General features: G+C 36.7%; 2 protein-coding genes across 2 annotated transcripts; one reads left to right on the top strand and one right to left on the bottom strand.

Moving 5' to 3' along the window:
• Nucleotides 1-4,597: 4,597 nt before the first annotated feature.
• On the top strand, nucleotides 4,598-6,933 carry LOC131737610 (uncharacterized). The gene is made up of 2 exons (XM_059027864.1): nucleotides 4,598-5,305; nucleotides 6,180-6,933. Exons 1-2 carry the CDS (start codon nucleotides 4,920-4,922, stop codon nucleotides 6,931-6,933), a joined length of 1,140 nt encoding a protein of 379 aa, XP_058883847.1. The 5' UTR covers nucleotides 4,598-4,919.
• A 1,577-nt stretch (nucleotides 6,934-8,510) lies between these two features.
• On the bottom strand, nucleotides 8,511-15,656 carry LOC117433382 (G2/M phase-specific E3 ubiquitin-protein ligase-like). Its single transcript, XM_059027165.1, has 11 exons — nucleotides 15,119-15,656; nucleotides 14,345-14,578; nucleotides 13,825-13,978; nucleotides 12,774-12,842; nucleotides 12,459-12,607; nucleotides 11,388-11,483; nucleotides 10,992-11,302; nucleotides 10,347-10,528; nucleotides 9,421-9,590; nucleotides 8,977-9,191; nucleotides 8,511-8,804 (listed from the first exon to the last, which is right to left on the bottom strand). The coding sequence occupies exons 1-11, from the start codon at nucleotides 15,361-15,363 to the stop codon at nucleotides 8,563-8,565; spliced, it is 2,067 nt and encodes a 688-aa protein (XP_058883148.1). The 5' UTR covers nucleotides 15,364-15,656; the 3' UTR covers nucleotides 8,511-8,562.
• Nucleotides 15,657-16,041: the final 385 nt, after the last annotated feature.

Below are 16,041 nucleotides of genomic sequence, written 5' to 3'. Positions count from 1 at the left end.
TGTGTTCAGAGAACATATTGCAAAAAAAAAACTCCCTTGTCCAGGGCAACTTACAATTGTTACAAGATATCACATTATTTTTACATACAATTACATTATTTTTTGCACACAATTATCCATTTATATAGTTGGGTTTTTACAGGAGCAATCTTGGTAAAACACCTTGCTCAAGGGTACAGCAGCAGTGTCCCCCACCTGGGATTGAACCTATGACCCTCCAGTCAAGAGTCCTAACCACTACTCCACACTGCTACCCAGTGCAGACATAGGCGACAAGGTGTGACAATAATTATTAAGAAAATAGATTTTCTCCATGTAACAGTTTAAAGGTAAATGCACTGTCATAGGAGTGGGAATTTTAATCTAAATTAAATGGAGTAACAATTGATTTGGCTAAATATGTTGCCATATAGTCAAAATAAATATGTGTTGTTTAAATATATATGCACCAACAGTATACAGAACAAATAAATAGAAAAGGTCAAAAGGGAATCACATACCTTTTACCACCAATGTGACATAAATAATAATAATAATAATAATAATAATAATAATAATAATAATAATAATAATAATAATAATAATAATACATATAAAAAACAAAATTATAGCACATATATATGCAGCTGGCAGCTGGCTCTTTGAGCTAATATATATATATATATATATATATATATATATATATATATATATATATGCTATACATTTGATCACACACACACACACACACACATATATATATATAATCTTTAACAATTAAGAGCACACAATTACTAATGTTTGTTTGTAAAGGCCATTGCACACTGGCACGATCATGCAAATGATTTTAACCTGTCTTAAAAAAAACGATCATAGGTACTGGGAAGACGCGTGGTTTCTTGCAGTTTCCTGAACAAAATGGAAAAACTAATTCTGTGTGTCGCCAAATAAAAAATACTTTATGATAAATCCAACAAAGATAACAAAGACATTGGGGGACAAAAAAAACAAAAACATATGGAAAGACATTGCTGTGGACTTGGGCATGAATGATAAGTATTATAAAACATGAAGACGTGGATTTTGTGCAGTATAGGTTATTACAAGCATATACTTTTTATTTCAATTGTAGTCGAGGAAGTAAAGGAACAATGGCCTAACCTGGAGACACATATCAGAGAAAGAAGCGTGACAGGGCAAGAGCGGTCAGGACTTAACAATCAGAAAAGAGGGGCAGTGCATGAAAGTGATGGAATTTCTGGCTTCATACACAGATGCTGCGTACACTGCCACCTCAGACCTAAGCCGACTCAGGTCCAACTGATCGCGGAGATGCTTATCATTTTTCATGTAGCGTTTACACTGCGGTTGTGCCCTGAGCCGGCTTAGGTCCGAATGCGCACGCATAACATCTAAATTACAATACGCTGTTTATTACTGTAATAATAATGACCCTTTTGTTTTCAAAAGAACTATTCTGTTTCTTCACCAATATTATCTCACCTTGTATATATACATAATTGTATGATGCAGAAGTCCTTTACTTTTAGTTAAAATAGGCTAAGCAGCCATAGGAATACTGGAGAAAAAACATTTACTGTATAAAATTGCAGTTAACACATTTTATTTTTTTCAAATTAGTCTTGTTACAAATATTACTACTGCAAATGAATAAATAAATAATAATAATAATAATAATAATAATAATAATAATAATAATAATAATAATACAACACAAATAATAATCATACATAAATAATAAAAGGGGCAGGCACCTTGCCATAATGACAGTCACATGCTGAGTATCATGTGACTTGTGGAATTTGTGGAGTTTAAATATTGTTAGTTTTTTTTAAGCACACAGTACATAGCTATGTTTAAATCGTCTGATTTAGCATACGAAGCTATGGAGCTATGACTGCCTCGGTAAAAATCGGCTTAATTCTTAATTGTGAAGACGAAAACAAAAAAATAAAAAACCAAAACGTACCCACTTTATTTTTTAAGAGTGTAAAATTGAGATATATAAAATATTACTTTTAATTTCTTCACATTACTGTGATCTCGGGCTGTACAGACACTGGGGTATGTCAAATTCGCGCCACAAAGACGTTTCTCATTATTCAGTTTCCCAAGTTACTCTGTACTCTGGTTTACTGTGCAGCACTAACATGAAACGGAGAAGAAGAAAAAAATACACATTTCTTTCTAAAGAAGCCAACTAGTGACCCGGACAACTGGGGGCTCAGAAGACCCGCTGCTGTGGTTGTTATGTGTTGTACGTGTTATGTATGAGGCGCCGTTCAGGAAAAAAATCATTCATTGTATCCACAACTATATTGAAATGATGGCGCATATATTGAATTTTGTTTGCACATGTATTGGTTTGCTGGCGTATGTATTGGTTTGCTGGGGCATCTATTGGTTTGCTGGCGTATGTATTGGTTTGCTGGCGTATGTATTGGTTTGCTCTTTGTTGGCACATCTATTGGTTTGCTGGCGTATGTATTGGTTTGCTGGGGCATCTATTGGTTTGCTGGCGTATGTATTGGTTTGCTGGGGCATCTATTGGTTTGCTGGCGTATGTATTGGTTTGCTCTTTGTTGGCACATCTATTGGTTTGCTGGCGTATGTATTGGTTTGCTGGGGCATCTATTGGTTTGCTGGCGTATGTATTGGTTTGCTGGGGCATCTATTGGTTTGCTGGCGTATGTATTGGTTTGCTCTTTGTTGGCACATCTATTGGTTTGCTGGCGTATGTATTGGTTTGCTGGCGTATGTATTGGTTTGCTGGCGTATGTATTGGTTCGCTGGCGCATACATCGGTTTGCTGGCGTATGCATTGGTTTGCTGGCGTATGTATTGGTTCGCTGGCGCATACATCGGTTTGCTGGCGTATGTATTGGTTCGCTGGCGTATGTATTGGTTCGCTGGCGCATACATCGGTTTGCTGGCGTATGTATTGGTTTGCTGGCGTATGTATTGGTTCGCTGGCGCATACATCGGTTTGCTGGCGTATGCATTGGTTTGCTGGCGTATGTATTGGTTCGCTGGCGTATGTATTGGTTCGCTGGCGCATACATCGGTTTGCTGGCGTATGTATTGGTTCGCTGGCGTATGTATTGGTTCGCTGGCGTATGTATTGGTTCGCTGGCGCATACATCGGTTTGCTGGCGTATGTATTGGTTCGCTGGCGTATGTATTGGTTCGCTGGCGCATACATCGGTTTGCTGGCGTATGTATTGGTTTGCTGGCGTATGTATTGGTTCGCTGGCGCATACATCGGTTTGCTGGCGTATGCATTGGTTTGCTGGCGTATGTATTGGTTCGCTGGCGTATGTATTGGTTCGCTGGCGCATACATCGGTTTGCTGGCGTATGTATTGGTTCGCTGGCGCATGTATTGGTTCGCTGGCGCATACATCGGTTTGCTGGCGTATGCATTGGTTTGCTGGCGCATACATCGGTTTGCTGGCGTATGCATCGGTTTGAAATTTAAAGCAGGCATGATTTGGACAGCCACTGACCCTGCACTTATAAGCACAATTTAATAAAATCTTCTTTTTTTTCCTCAGTAAAATTCAATGTAATATTATTTTTCTCGTAAATTCATAAAAAGTATCACGGATCTTTACTTCTCAGGTATGTATAAAATGACCAGAGGAAGCATATAAATGGATCTCCCCTTAAGGACCCTTACGTTTTTTTTCGTGTTGCATTGTAGCAGGAGAAAAAAGCTGCATATTTAATTTTCATTTGGGAAGATATTAGATAAGGCTAATATAAACAAAGGGATACCATATTTCATATCTGGGAGAGCTAAATGACATGTGAAGAAATTCGTGACTATTTTTTAGAGTTGGATAGATGTATTTCTCGGGGTACTGTGCAATCTCTGGACTTGGCACAATTAGAAGTTACATCGAGACAACTAGAGAGCCATAAACATATAATTTTATCATTTATTATTTTGCTGAGTGATTCTCAGCAAACTCCAAACATAATTACTTTAAACGGGCTACTAAACACCTTGTATATTGAAATTAATTCCCTTGTAGAAAGCCTTTCTGAACAGATTTATCACTTCAGTCAAGAATTGGAGGTTTCTGGTTGTTCACATTTTTTTTCAAATGTCGTCAGAGCTGGGGAGGTTGGTCGACCAAGGTACAAGATATAGTTACTGTATCTGTTTCTGTTTAGACATAAGACTTAATCTTTATTATGTATTGTACTATTAATTTAAATGGTTTAGTTTAGTAAAAAAAAAAAAAAAAAGTTGTAGTGTTTGTTTACAGTTTACCTGAAAAAGGACACATTTTCATTATGGAATAAGAAAATATATCTGAAAGAAAATTTAGTACTTATATTTCCAGTATTTACAGCACTTAGATAACTTCTGCACAAGGCTGCTGCTGACTATAACTCATGCAAACAGCTCATCTCTCTGTTGTTTTAAAAACATGTTTGTATTGTTTCTTCTTAGGTTATTCTATTGCCGTTTTCTTTGTATTGTATGTTCAACGCCATGGGGGTTTAATGAAAAGTGCTCTATACATAAAATGTATTATTACTATATGTATTACTATATGTATTTAATGTCCCATGCCTCCCCTCACACTGCTTTGTATATTATGATACTGGAGAAAATCCCTGTGCCTCTTTAAAAACACATTTCCAAATATTTGAACACCACACTACATTCTCCCCATGTCACAGTGTTGCATGCTGCTGTAAATGGTTCATGTGACATCAGAAAGTATCTTGAGTTTTTTATAAGCACAGGTTTCAAACACCAATAAGACCACGTTTAATGGGTAGAATATATTAATGTAGATTACAGCTGCTTGCCTAACAATAACTTCAATAGATATTTAATGACAATTACCATTTAATATTATTTTTAATGTAAAAAAGTAAACTACTGGTGCATACATTTTTCTTATGTTTATCCTTAGGTACAACTTAACATCATCTCAAATTTATTGCCTTCAAGAACTTGGATATAGATGGACCTCAATTGCCAGCATCTTAAACATCAGTGTTCGCACTTTGTTTAACCACAGGGCACAGCTTGGTCTCTTGGCAAATGAGTCATTTAGTAATATTTCTGATGAAGAGCTTGACTCCCTTATTCAACAAGTGCTTTCTGCAACACCCAATGTTGGTGAAACCTATGTTTCTGGAAGCATTCGAAGTCGTGGTCTAAGAGTTCAGAGAAGAAGAATACGCGAACGCCTCTGTGTCATAGATCCAGTTGGGAGAGCAATTAGACGAAGACAGGCCATTCGAAGGAGAATTTACAACATCCGCAGACCCAATCAACTCTGGTGAGAGCTTTTTTCTTAACAGACATTCTGCTTAGGCCTGGATTTTTATCAAAATTAGTATTGCCCAATATAAAACTTAGGAAAATTAGCACATTTTGCTAAAATATTCAAATACATATTTTAAACAATAAAAATATTATTTTAAATGTGAACATATTACTGTTATTATAAAACAAGGTAACAATGTAATTTTTTCCCCCATTGTTCCTGTGTAATGGTTTGCGTTGTGGGACGGCATGATTCAGTGCAGTGGTTCTCAGTCTTGGTCATGGGCCCCCCCCCCCTCCACTGCTGGTTTTTCTTCCAACTGAGCTCTCAGTTACTTCACTGAACACTCAATTGAACTAAGAATTTGCTTCATTAGAAGTTTTAAATTGTTAAGCTTTTAAAAAAGTTGGAGATGTCAAGTTTCTTATACAATTTTATACACAATTTGAAATATCCAACTGTTTAAAATAATTAAAAAGCTCTGATTAGGCAAATTGAAAGTTAAATTGAGGATTTAACTTAGTAATTGAGAGCTCAGTTGGAACAAAAAACAGGAGTAAAGGGAGAGAGGGGGGGGGGGGGGGGGGGGGGGCTCCAGGACCAGGGTTGAGAACCACTGATTTTGTACACTTACAGCTGGTTTCACAAACCCCTATTACTAGCGCTTACTTTAAGTGCCATTAAGTAGCCCAAGATTAGTGCTAATCAAGGTCTGTGAAACCAGCCATTAAGCATGAATGCACACACAACCAGTGACCTTCAGGATCTTTAAGTGGTACACTTTCATATTTATGTTTTGCATAGATTCCTTTTCTAGTTAAATAGGATACATATTACAAATATTCAGAACTTTACAATCAAATAACAATGATACTTTTCCCTTTAGGCACATTGACGGAAACCATAAACTAGCAAGCTGGAGTTTTTTTTACCATGGATGTGTAGACGGTTTCAGTCGTTGCATAATATATTTAAAGTGCTGTAACAACAACAGAGCACACACAGTTCTCAACTTGTTTCAGGAAGGTGTACGCCAATTTGGACTACCCTGTCGTGTCCGTGGAGATGCAGGTCTTGAAAATATAGATGTTGCACGATTTATGGTGCATCAACGAGGCTTAGGCAGGGGTAGTTTCATTGTAGGGAGAAGTGTGCACAATCAGCGCATTGAAAGACTCTGGGCTGAGCTGAATAGGGTTTTAACTTTCTACTATAAAGACTTGTTTCTGTTTTTAGAGGCCAATCATTTCTTGGATATTATGTCAGCAACTGACATGCGTGCTTTGCATTATGTTTATTTACCCAGAATCAATACTGCTGTCAAAGAGTTTGTACAGCAGTGGAACAATCACTGCCTCAGTACAGAGCATTCCATGACACCACTGCAGTTGTGGAATTCTGGTGTCCTTCAGCATAATGATTGCTCATGCTATGAATTGCTGGACGGCACTCAAAATGGTGAGATATGTTACCATGCTGTTTCAAATGAATGTACTGCTGTGAATAGTGTTTCATCAAGTACTTTGTCACAAGAGCAAGAAGCTTATTTGAATGAAACTGTTAATCCCATGTTAGATGATGGCAATCATGGCATTGAGCACTACCTCCAAGTACGAACATATTTACAAATTCAGATATAGTCAACTGAAAGCTGGGGGTGGGGGCCTTTAATTCCAACCCACCTTTAAATTCCACTTTATTTGATTACAATAATCATTTCACCAATAGCTCTAGGAAATGAAAAATGTTTTTTCTTTTTTCTTTACATCAGAGCTGTTTAAAAAAAAAACACTGCAGTATTTACATATAAATGAGCAAAGGTGAACAGAATTTTGAAGTCACATCTTTATTGTATTTTTTATTATAAAAATGTTCTATATATTGGATATGTATGAAGTTGTATGAGAGTTGCTACTATTCATACCAAGGCATTTTGTGACAGTCCTTGTCTTTAGTATTTCTCCTCTACACATCCTCCGATTGTAGACCAGTGGTCCTGGAGAGCCCCTGTCCAATAAGTTTTATAGGGCACCCTAAATCACCAATTTCTAAAGACTGGGAACACATGGAAGCTATTAATCAGTTAAGCAAATAACTTGTTCAATTAAGGGAACTCTGGTCATTGAGGGCTGTAGGTCATTTTATTTGTTCCAAATAATCCCTAAATTACTTAATTTAACAAAATCACATCTTAATTGATCACAATGAAATAGTTCCAGGTGTTTATAAATTGGGTGCTTTAATGGTTACCTATAGAACCAGCTGGACAGAGGCTCTCCAGGACCAGGGTTGAGAACCACTGATCTAGACTGCTCAAGATGCATTGACAGAATACAATGGTAGGGTTTATATGTCGTGCATTTAGTGAGTGAGTTTTACTGCATTACGATCTAGATCGTTGTTGTGAAAGTTTGCAGTGTAAAACTGTAGCTAACAATACTCACAATGCAACTGTTTAAGGAAATACTGAGTAATAAAAAAAGGATGATTAGGAGAATGGCTTATACTCTACTGCTGTTCCTTTAGTGAGCTGTGTTAAAGAAAATGATCTACAACAACATGTATCCACTACAGTTTCACCTTCTTAGAGTGCAGAAAGTTTCACACATTGTATTTAATGTCAAATAAACAAAGATGATCTAAATTCCTTAGTCTTTCTTTTATTTTTTATATCTTACTAAAACATATAGCATATGTTTCACTTTATTGGCGATTTCTGACATTGAATGAAAAAAGACAATTTTTGAATTGAACATGACCAAATTTGAAGAAAAAAAATCTTCTGATCTTTGTGTAAAGTGATCAAACCAGAGCTTTCTAATTAATTTTCAACACTTAACTCAGAGTTGGGAGACTAAATCACCTGTAACTTAAAACTTTCAATTATTTCCATGTTTAGAACAATGAAAATTAAGCACATTATTAGTGCAATTAAGAGTTCAAATAAGTAACAGCAACAACAAAAACTAGCAGACACAGGGGTCCTCCAGGACCAGAGTTTAGAACCACTGATGTAAACAAATGCAAAGACAGATGCACTTCTCTTCAAAATAAAATACATCACAGGAGTGGCAAAAATGGTCATTTGTATGCTATACTAGGAAATATATACACCCCCTCCCCTCTCAACCTCTCCTCCCCCACCTACCTCCCCACTTCTCCTCCCTCCCCACCCCACTTCACTTCACTTTTCCTCCCCACCCCCACTCCTCTCCTCTCCTCTCCTCCTCATGACCCTGCAGAAGCAGCAGCTGTGGGTTTTACATAATTTAAGGCCTTCCAAATCCATGGGAATTTTTTATTCCAAAGTCCATGTCCTTTCTGAAATATTCATATTTGCTCTTCAGTGGCAGTCGAATTACGTTCTCACAGGTATTAGCAATTGGGAACCTGTGATCTTCGTCATGGAGGAACTCGACAGAAGGAGCAGGACTGAATCCTAGTGCTGGAATTTTGTCACTTCCAGTTACAAAAACAAGAACTTCTTCCAACGAAACTGTTGTTAATTTCACTGTAAAGAAATATTGGCAGTACTTTTACAATAAGAATGCATTCTACAAGAATATAAAAAGAATTACATTAGACAGACAAAACAACTATGATACAATTTAAGAGCATCTTGCATTGTAAATATCTCACTTCATTTAATTAAGCAAATTAAACAATTTAATAGCCAATCTTACATTCAGCATCCTGCAAATAATCTCTCCAAAAACCAAGCGTAATGCATTCGCCATGATATTTGTTGCTGCCAGCTTCCGAAAGATGAACTTTGAAAAGATTTTCTAAATGTTCAGCAGTCAGTCTCTCTATGCTCTCCACAAAAAGACATCTCAGCTGCACAGGATAGGTCTTCAAGGCATTGAGCATGCCAAGTGCCGTAAGGCCCTCAGAAAAACTGAGAACAAAATGTCAGTGAGGTTATGTAGTTACACCAAAGGTAAAGTATTGCACATCTGTTTTGCATTTACTCACAGGTGCAACTAGGTGTGCAAGGCTTGTAACTATAAAGTGTACTATACAGACAACTTATTAACAGGAATACTACCAAAGATATAAAACTACCTCCTACCAAGAACTGCTAGTTTGTTACAGAAAATAACTTACTGTTTTAATACAGTTTTTACCTCTCATATGCAGCCCTGGTTCTCTGCAGCACATACCAACTGGCTATATCTATAGCTACCTCTCCTCGGTTTTGCATATCAATTCGCCTGAAGCACCCTGACAATGCCAAAATGCTGGAAGCTTTACTGACAGCATCTTCTAAAGCATCTTCTGAACTGGCATCCCTGATCTAACAAAAAAAAAAGACCCTCAATCACATTTATAATGACTTTAAAAAAAAATAAAGAATTCTGAATTTTTATATCTTAAAACAAAAAGTAGCAAGTCAAGTGATTTAAGAAAGAAAAAAAATTAAATTAACACCAGTGTAGAGAACTGTACTCCTGAGATGAAGTACTTTCAAGATCTGAAAACTGAAAAGTGTTGCCCCTCTCAATCTATTACTGTTAATCCAATACTTTTTATGATCTGTAGTAGGTTAAATTGCAATATTTTATTCCTGTTAGAAGTTTTGGTAGTAAATCAGATCAGTCACTAGCATAACCTTTCAGAAAGAACAAACACTTTCAATTAACAGGCAAGACTGGCTCACTTGTTAAAGGGAAGGCAAAAACTCTCAAAAAATATTAATATGTATAAACAGACTTCTTTTTGCTGCTGCTTGCATTTACAAGATGCTCTTTGATAAAAAAACAACTTAATCCCCTTTTACTAAAAAAAAAAAAAAAAAACATTAGTGAACAAAATGGTCAAGGTGTCGAGCTCCACAGTAGTGCAGGATCACCTACCTGAGTGTTATTGAAATATGGGACATATTAACATATTGATTGATCTTAATACATATTTAAATCATAACAAAACATTACTGTAGCTACTGTAAACATTTTTCTTTGTGTTTAAATTTAATATTCTGGGATATGCTTTTCTCCTTTAATGCATATACATCAAATTGAGAAATGAAAAAAACAACAAGTTAACAACTCACTAGTATTATTTGTGAACGGATTTCTTCGTTTGCCACATCCTCTGCAGATACAATTACTTTATCAGGTCCACATATCAGTGCCTCAGTAAGAACTGGAGACAAAAACTGAGGAGGTGGACCTCCATGAATGATTGACATAGCCATCAGCTGTCCAGCATAGAAGTAGCTGTTGCCCTTAAGTGCTAAAATAAAGACATAAGGATTTTTAAATGTTATCTGAAATAAAAAGGTTAAATATTAAACCCATTTTAAAATGGATCTTAAAATGTTCAATTAAATTAAGTTGCAATTTCCTGTAAACCTTTATAAGAGGGATACTATAGCAGGGATGAAATAGAATTTTGGATCTATCCGTGAATTACAAATTATAAATGCTTCACTTTTTTTTGGTAGCTTCTTGAATCTACCTAAATGGAAAACCAGAACTGAGTAATTGAATAGTGGGTTTGGAGTTTGCAAGTGGGTGAAAGTTGTGATTGCATCCTCACCTATAGATACCTACCTACATATATCAAAGTAACAAAGGGATCATTAAGTAAAAATAAATACTAAATAAAACAATGGTAAATTACCTTTCAGTATTAAACAGAATTTTCATGAAATAAGAACACTTCTATTCTGGATCCCCCCCTCCCAGTATTTTACCTGCAATACTGCAAGCAAGAACTTTTTTTCCTTGTGGTCCTTCAAACATTCCGCTGTGATCCCGAACGTATTCCAGAACTAGGCGCAAAAATTCACGTTTTGGACCACCGAGATCTACTGCACCTTCAGAAATTCCTTCATTATCAGTAAATTTTATGTCCATCTGCTTGGTTGGTGAGAAGTTAGGTCGGCTCATGGCTCGGACAGTACCGTCCCAAACATTTCTCCTTGTAATATTGTAACGAACAACTTCACTGCTGAGTGAATTTTCAAGGGGCTTCAGTATTTCTTTCAATGAACAGCTTTCTTCCCTGAAAGATTAAAAGAAAATAGCTAACTTCAACAATTTGTATTGTCATACTCATACGTAACTTATGTACTGTATACGATACTTACAGCATAGGTTGAATGTCCACAAGAGATCGGGAAATGGCTTCATTTAAATCTGAATCGTCTGAAAGACTTCCAGTATCCAAAAGATCTACATAATTCCTTTAAAATGAAAACACAGGACAAAACATTTTTACAAACATGGAAAATCTAGTATTGTGGATATTGCTGTTTTACTCTAATTAGGAATGTCAAAGGATTACAAAAATAATCACATGGTTAAAAAAAAGTTTACTTGTATGTAGTTAGTTTTAGTCACAGAAAAAAAAAAAACACACACACACACACCAGAATACCATGAATTAAGAATATGTTCAACTCCCTTTAAGCAAAAAATGTTTTTTATATATATATATATATATATATATATATATATATATATATATTAGGGCACCAGTGTAGAGTAGTGGTTAGGGCTCTGGACTGGAGGGTTGTGGGTTCAATCCCAGGTGGGGGACACTGCTGCTGTACCCTTAAGAAAGGTACTTTACCTTTCTTGCTCCAGTAAAAACCCAAACTGTATAAATGGGTAATTGTATGTAAAAATAATGTGTAAAAAGATAATAAGGTAATTGTATGTAAAAATAATGTGTAAAAAGATAAAATAATGTAATTGTATGTAAAAATAATGTGATATCTTGTAACAATTTTAAGTCACCCTGGATAAGGGCGTCTGCTAAGAGATTATATAATGCATTTGTTATGGTAGCCTATTGGTAACAGAATGTCAATGCTGTTTTTGGAATAGACTGTACTTGGTTCATACTTGCTGCCATCCTATTTTTTTTTTTTTTTTTTTTTTTTTTTTTTTAAAAACATGAAGCAAACAAAAAAGTTATGGCTGATACAACAGCAGATCTGCTAGTTAATTTCAGAATCAAACAAATGAGTCTCTCCCTAAACTCACTTGCCATCAGCTTCTTACAGCGGACCTGCCGAACTACCCTGCTGACATCATGACTGCTGCTTCTCACAAAATACAGCACTCTCCTTAACCTTAAGCTATTCACGCATGTTATTTACTCAGTACAAAAATTCAATGTTTTGTATCACTTATAGTAGGTTCAGATATGTTACCTATATGTATCCTCACATACACTGGTCTTAGCTGTGACAGATTCTGATCTGCAAATGTGGCTTTCTGAAGGTAGTGAGTGATCATCAGCAAATGTGCTTTTGCTGCTCATATTCTCCCTCCGAGATGTATTCTCAACACAAACTGAAGGCTGTGAACGAAAATAAAGCAATTCAAACTTAAATGACAATCTTTAAATATAAATCATACAACCTTAAAAAAGACACACTTCAAAAACTAGACAGACAAACCAAAAGTAATTTAGTGTAGACACCCACACTTTTCAGCCAGCATTATGTAAACTTATATTGACTTACCTGAACAGATGAGAAAGACAGAGCAGAAGCTTCAGTTACATCAATGATGTCTTCATCTGAATTTTCTGCCTGTAAAAAAACACACATTATACTGTAAGATTATTCACAAATTTGTGAACTTTGTTATATGCATCTGTGGCAAAGTGGTAAGTAGTACGTGCAGGTGTGATGCAGTGCTGTAATGAAACACACACACATTTATAATCCGGTTTCGAACAGTTTTTATTCTTATCCAGGTGTGGTGACCAAATAATAATGCAGAGTATATAACAGGGTTGCAGTCCCAAATAATAAACACAAATATCTGTCCCACAATATACTAACACGGTCACCAGTCCTGGGTGTGTGCAGTAGTGCTTGTGGTGGGTGATACAGGTTTATTTGTGACAAAGGTGCAGTGTTGTCCGGTTTCGTGCTCGCCCATGGTGACAGCTCCGGAACTGTGTTAACTGTCTGGTAACGTACAAGACAATTACAAACAAACAAAAACGCAACTCACAATTTCACTTAAAATTGGTGTATCGTGCTTCTGGTGCTTTACTCACTAAAAACCAATACGAAGGAACCAATTACGAGTCTCTGTCCCCTTTATGTGCTGTCATGCATTACCCCTTGGTAAACGAATGCAGCTGCCTTTACAATCTGCGGCTACTACATTGTTTACCTTCCGGGTCAATACATTCTTGCAACAGAGTCTCGCTTTCTTCCAGACTGACCGACTTCCTGACCGGGGGAAAGAACTGTCAGGCCAGCCCGTCCAAAGAACTCAGTCCTCGCTGCTTAGCGCCCTCACAGGTTAGGAGGGAGATTTACAATCAAGAATCATTATATTTCTGTCACAGCATCCCAAATTAGCAGTGGTCAAAATAAGCTTCAAAATTCTGTCCTGTCCCAATTTTCTCATCACAGAAAACTTAGCAGTGTCCAAAAGCTTGCGGTCAACACCATGTTGCAATTTCTGAAAGCCTCAAATTGCTTAATGATCAATGTCTAAAGACCTCTTTGGTTGAAAGTGAGATTAACTATTTATTTAGATAAATCCAATACTTACCCGTTTTCCTCCAAGTTCTAAAAGAACCCTGTCAGGTCGGACATAAATTGACCTTTGGGTAAAGATCTTTTTAAGCATGTGTCCATTTAGTTTTTGCCCAGGTGTTAAAGATAGTTTCACGAGTTTATTATGGCATCCTAGTAGAATTTCAATTCTGCATCAAAAAACAATAAAATAAAAACTAACATATTAAGGTACACCAAGACAAAACCATGCGGCTACAACATTAGGTTAACTTTGGGTAAATGTCTTTATGTAGTTTATTTTTTACATTGCTTTCACTGTATAAACATTAAAGTCGCTTTAAAATAACAGTTTATTATGACTTAATTGAAAACATGATAAAATGCTTAACTTACACTGATTGGGATGCACTGTTGAAATAATTACTACAGCAAAGACCACATGCACACAATCAAAACTAATGTACACCAAATTTCAAAAGAACTCTGTGAAAACTGCTAATGAGCTCACAAACAGCAATGTGGGGAGCACAGAGAATTACAATTTAAAAAACCACCTGCAGGAACTCAGTTTTTCAGAGAATGCGTTCTTGATTGATTCGAATACTGCCTGCTCATCCCAGCTGACGTTAAATTCCAGTGCTGAAACCACGTGCCCGTTTCCAAAAAGCATAGCTTTCATGCCGCGTCTTGGGACATGTGAAAATGTATTATCGGGAAGGAGAACCAGTTCTTTACAAAACGTTGGACTTTCCCGGCTGTTTTTCCTCAATGCGGAACTCGAACTATAACTAAAGAAAAAAATAATTTGTATTTTAAAAGTCAAAATACACCTACCAGTGTGAGGCCCACTTCTGTAGCAAATATGCTGCACACGTTTAGCCAACTCTCTTATTTTTAAAAATAGCAGGTCTCCCAATTCATAGTTTCTAATAAGCAGTACATTGTATGTGGAAGGCAAAGAAACAAATCTAGTTCCATAACTAAAGCAGCTTCCCTTAAATATATATATTTTTAGCCTTACAGGATTAATATTACAGATATCTTACCATCAATGCGTAACAAAACGTAAACGTAAACGTAAATAAACGTCTGGTTTAAAAAAAAACGATTGCGTGTCCTGGGTTAACAAACATGTGACCACGTTTACTATACTATATTTTAAAATACGCTTAACTTCTGCAAAATTATAGTACGTAGTGAAATCAGCTATTATATATTATTCACACACACACAGAATGTATATGCTATTGACAAGGTACAGGTAAAGTTATTATTTTAAAGTTTAGCTCGCTAAAGACTTAAATATTTAATATACTTAATGAACATACCCCTGTCCCAATCCTCGTCTTTTGCAACCAAAATTGCGACGGAGGTTGTATATAGCGTTACTACAACCCGTGTTGGGCAGGGTGGAACAGCTGGCTTCATCGCCTGTGTTTCGATTAAACTGACCCATCACCTCAATGTCAACATTTCTTCTCTGTGTTTGGTTAACCGCATCAGCTAACGATTGTAAAAGCCTTTGGTCCGTAATTATTCGTTCCATAACTTCTCTAACGTTTCCTCCTTCCATTACCTACAGCACCAGCGCGCGAAAATATTAGGGTCCTTAAGGGGAGATCCATTTATATGCTTCCTCTGGTCATTTTATACATACCTGAGAAGTAAAGATCCCTGATACTTTTTATGAATTTACGAGAAAAATAATATTACATTGAATTTTACTGAGGAAAAAAAAAAGATTTTATTAAATTGTGCTTATAAGTGCAGGGCCAGTGGCTGTCCAAATCATGCCTGCTTTAAATTTCAAACCGATGCATACGCCAGCAAACCGATGTATGCGCCAGCGAACCAATGCATACGCCAGCAAACCGATGTATGCGCCAGCGAACCAATACATACGCCAGCGAACCAATACATACGCCAGCAAACCGATGTATGCGCCAGCGAACCAATACATACGCCAGCAAACCAATGCATACGCCAGCAAACCAATGCATACGCCAGCAAACCGATGTATGCGCCAGCGAACCAATACATACGCCAGCAAACCAATGCATACGCCAGCAAACCAATGCATACGCCAGCAAACCGATGTATGCGCCAGCGAACCAATACATACGCCAGCAAACCAATGCATACGCCAGCAAACCAATGCATACGCCAGCAAACCGATGTATGCGCCAGCGAACCAATACATACGCCAGCAAACCAATGCATACGCCAGCAAACCGATGTATGCGCCAGCGAA

The sequence above is a fragment of the Acipenser ruthenus genome, chromosome 7 (assembly GCF_902713425.1).
Source record: "Acipenser ruthenus chromosome 7, fAciRut3.2 maternal haplotype, whole genome shotgun sequence".
In the NCBI taxonomy this organism is placed as follows: domain Eukaryota; kingdom Metazoa; phylum Chordata; class Actinopteri; order Acipenseriformes; family Acipenseridae; genus Acipenser; species Acipenser ruthenus.
This window is presented reverse-complemented; position numbering and strand designations above follow the sequence as displayed.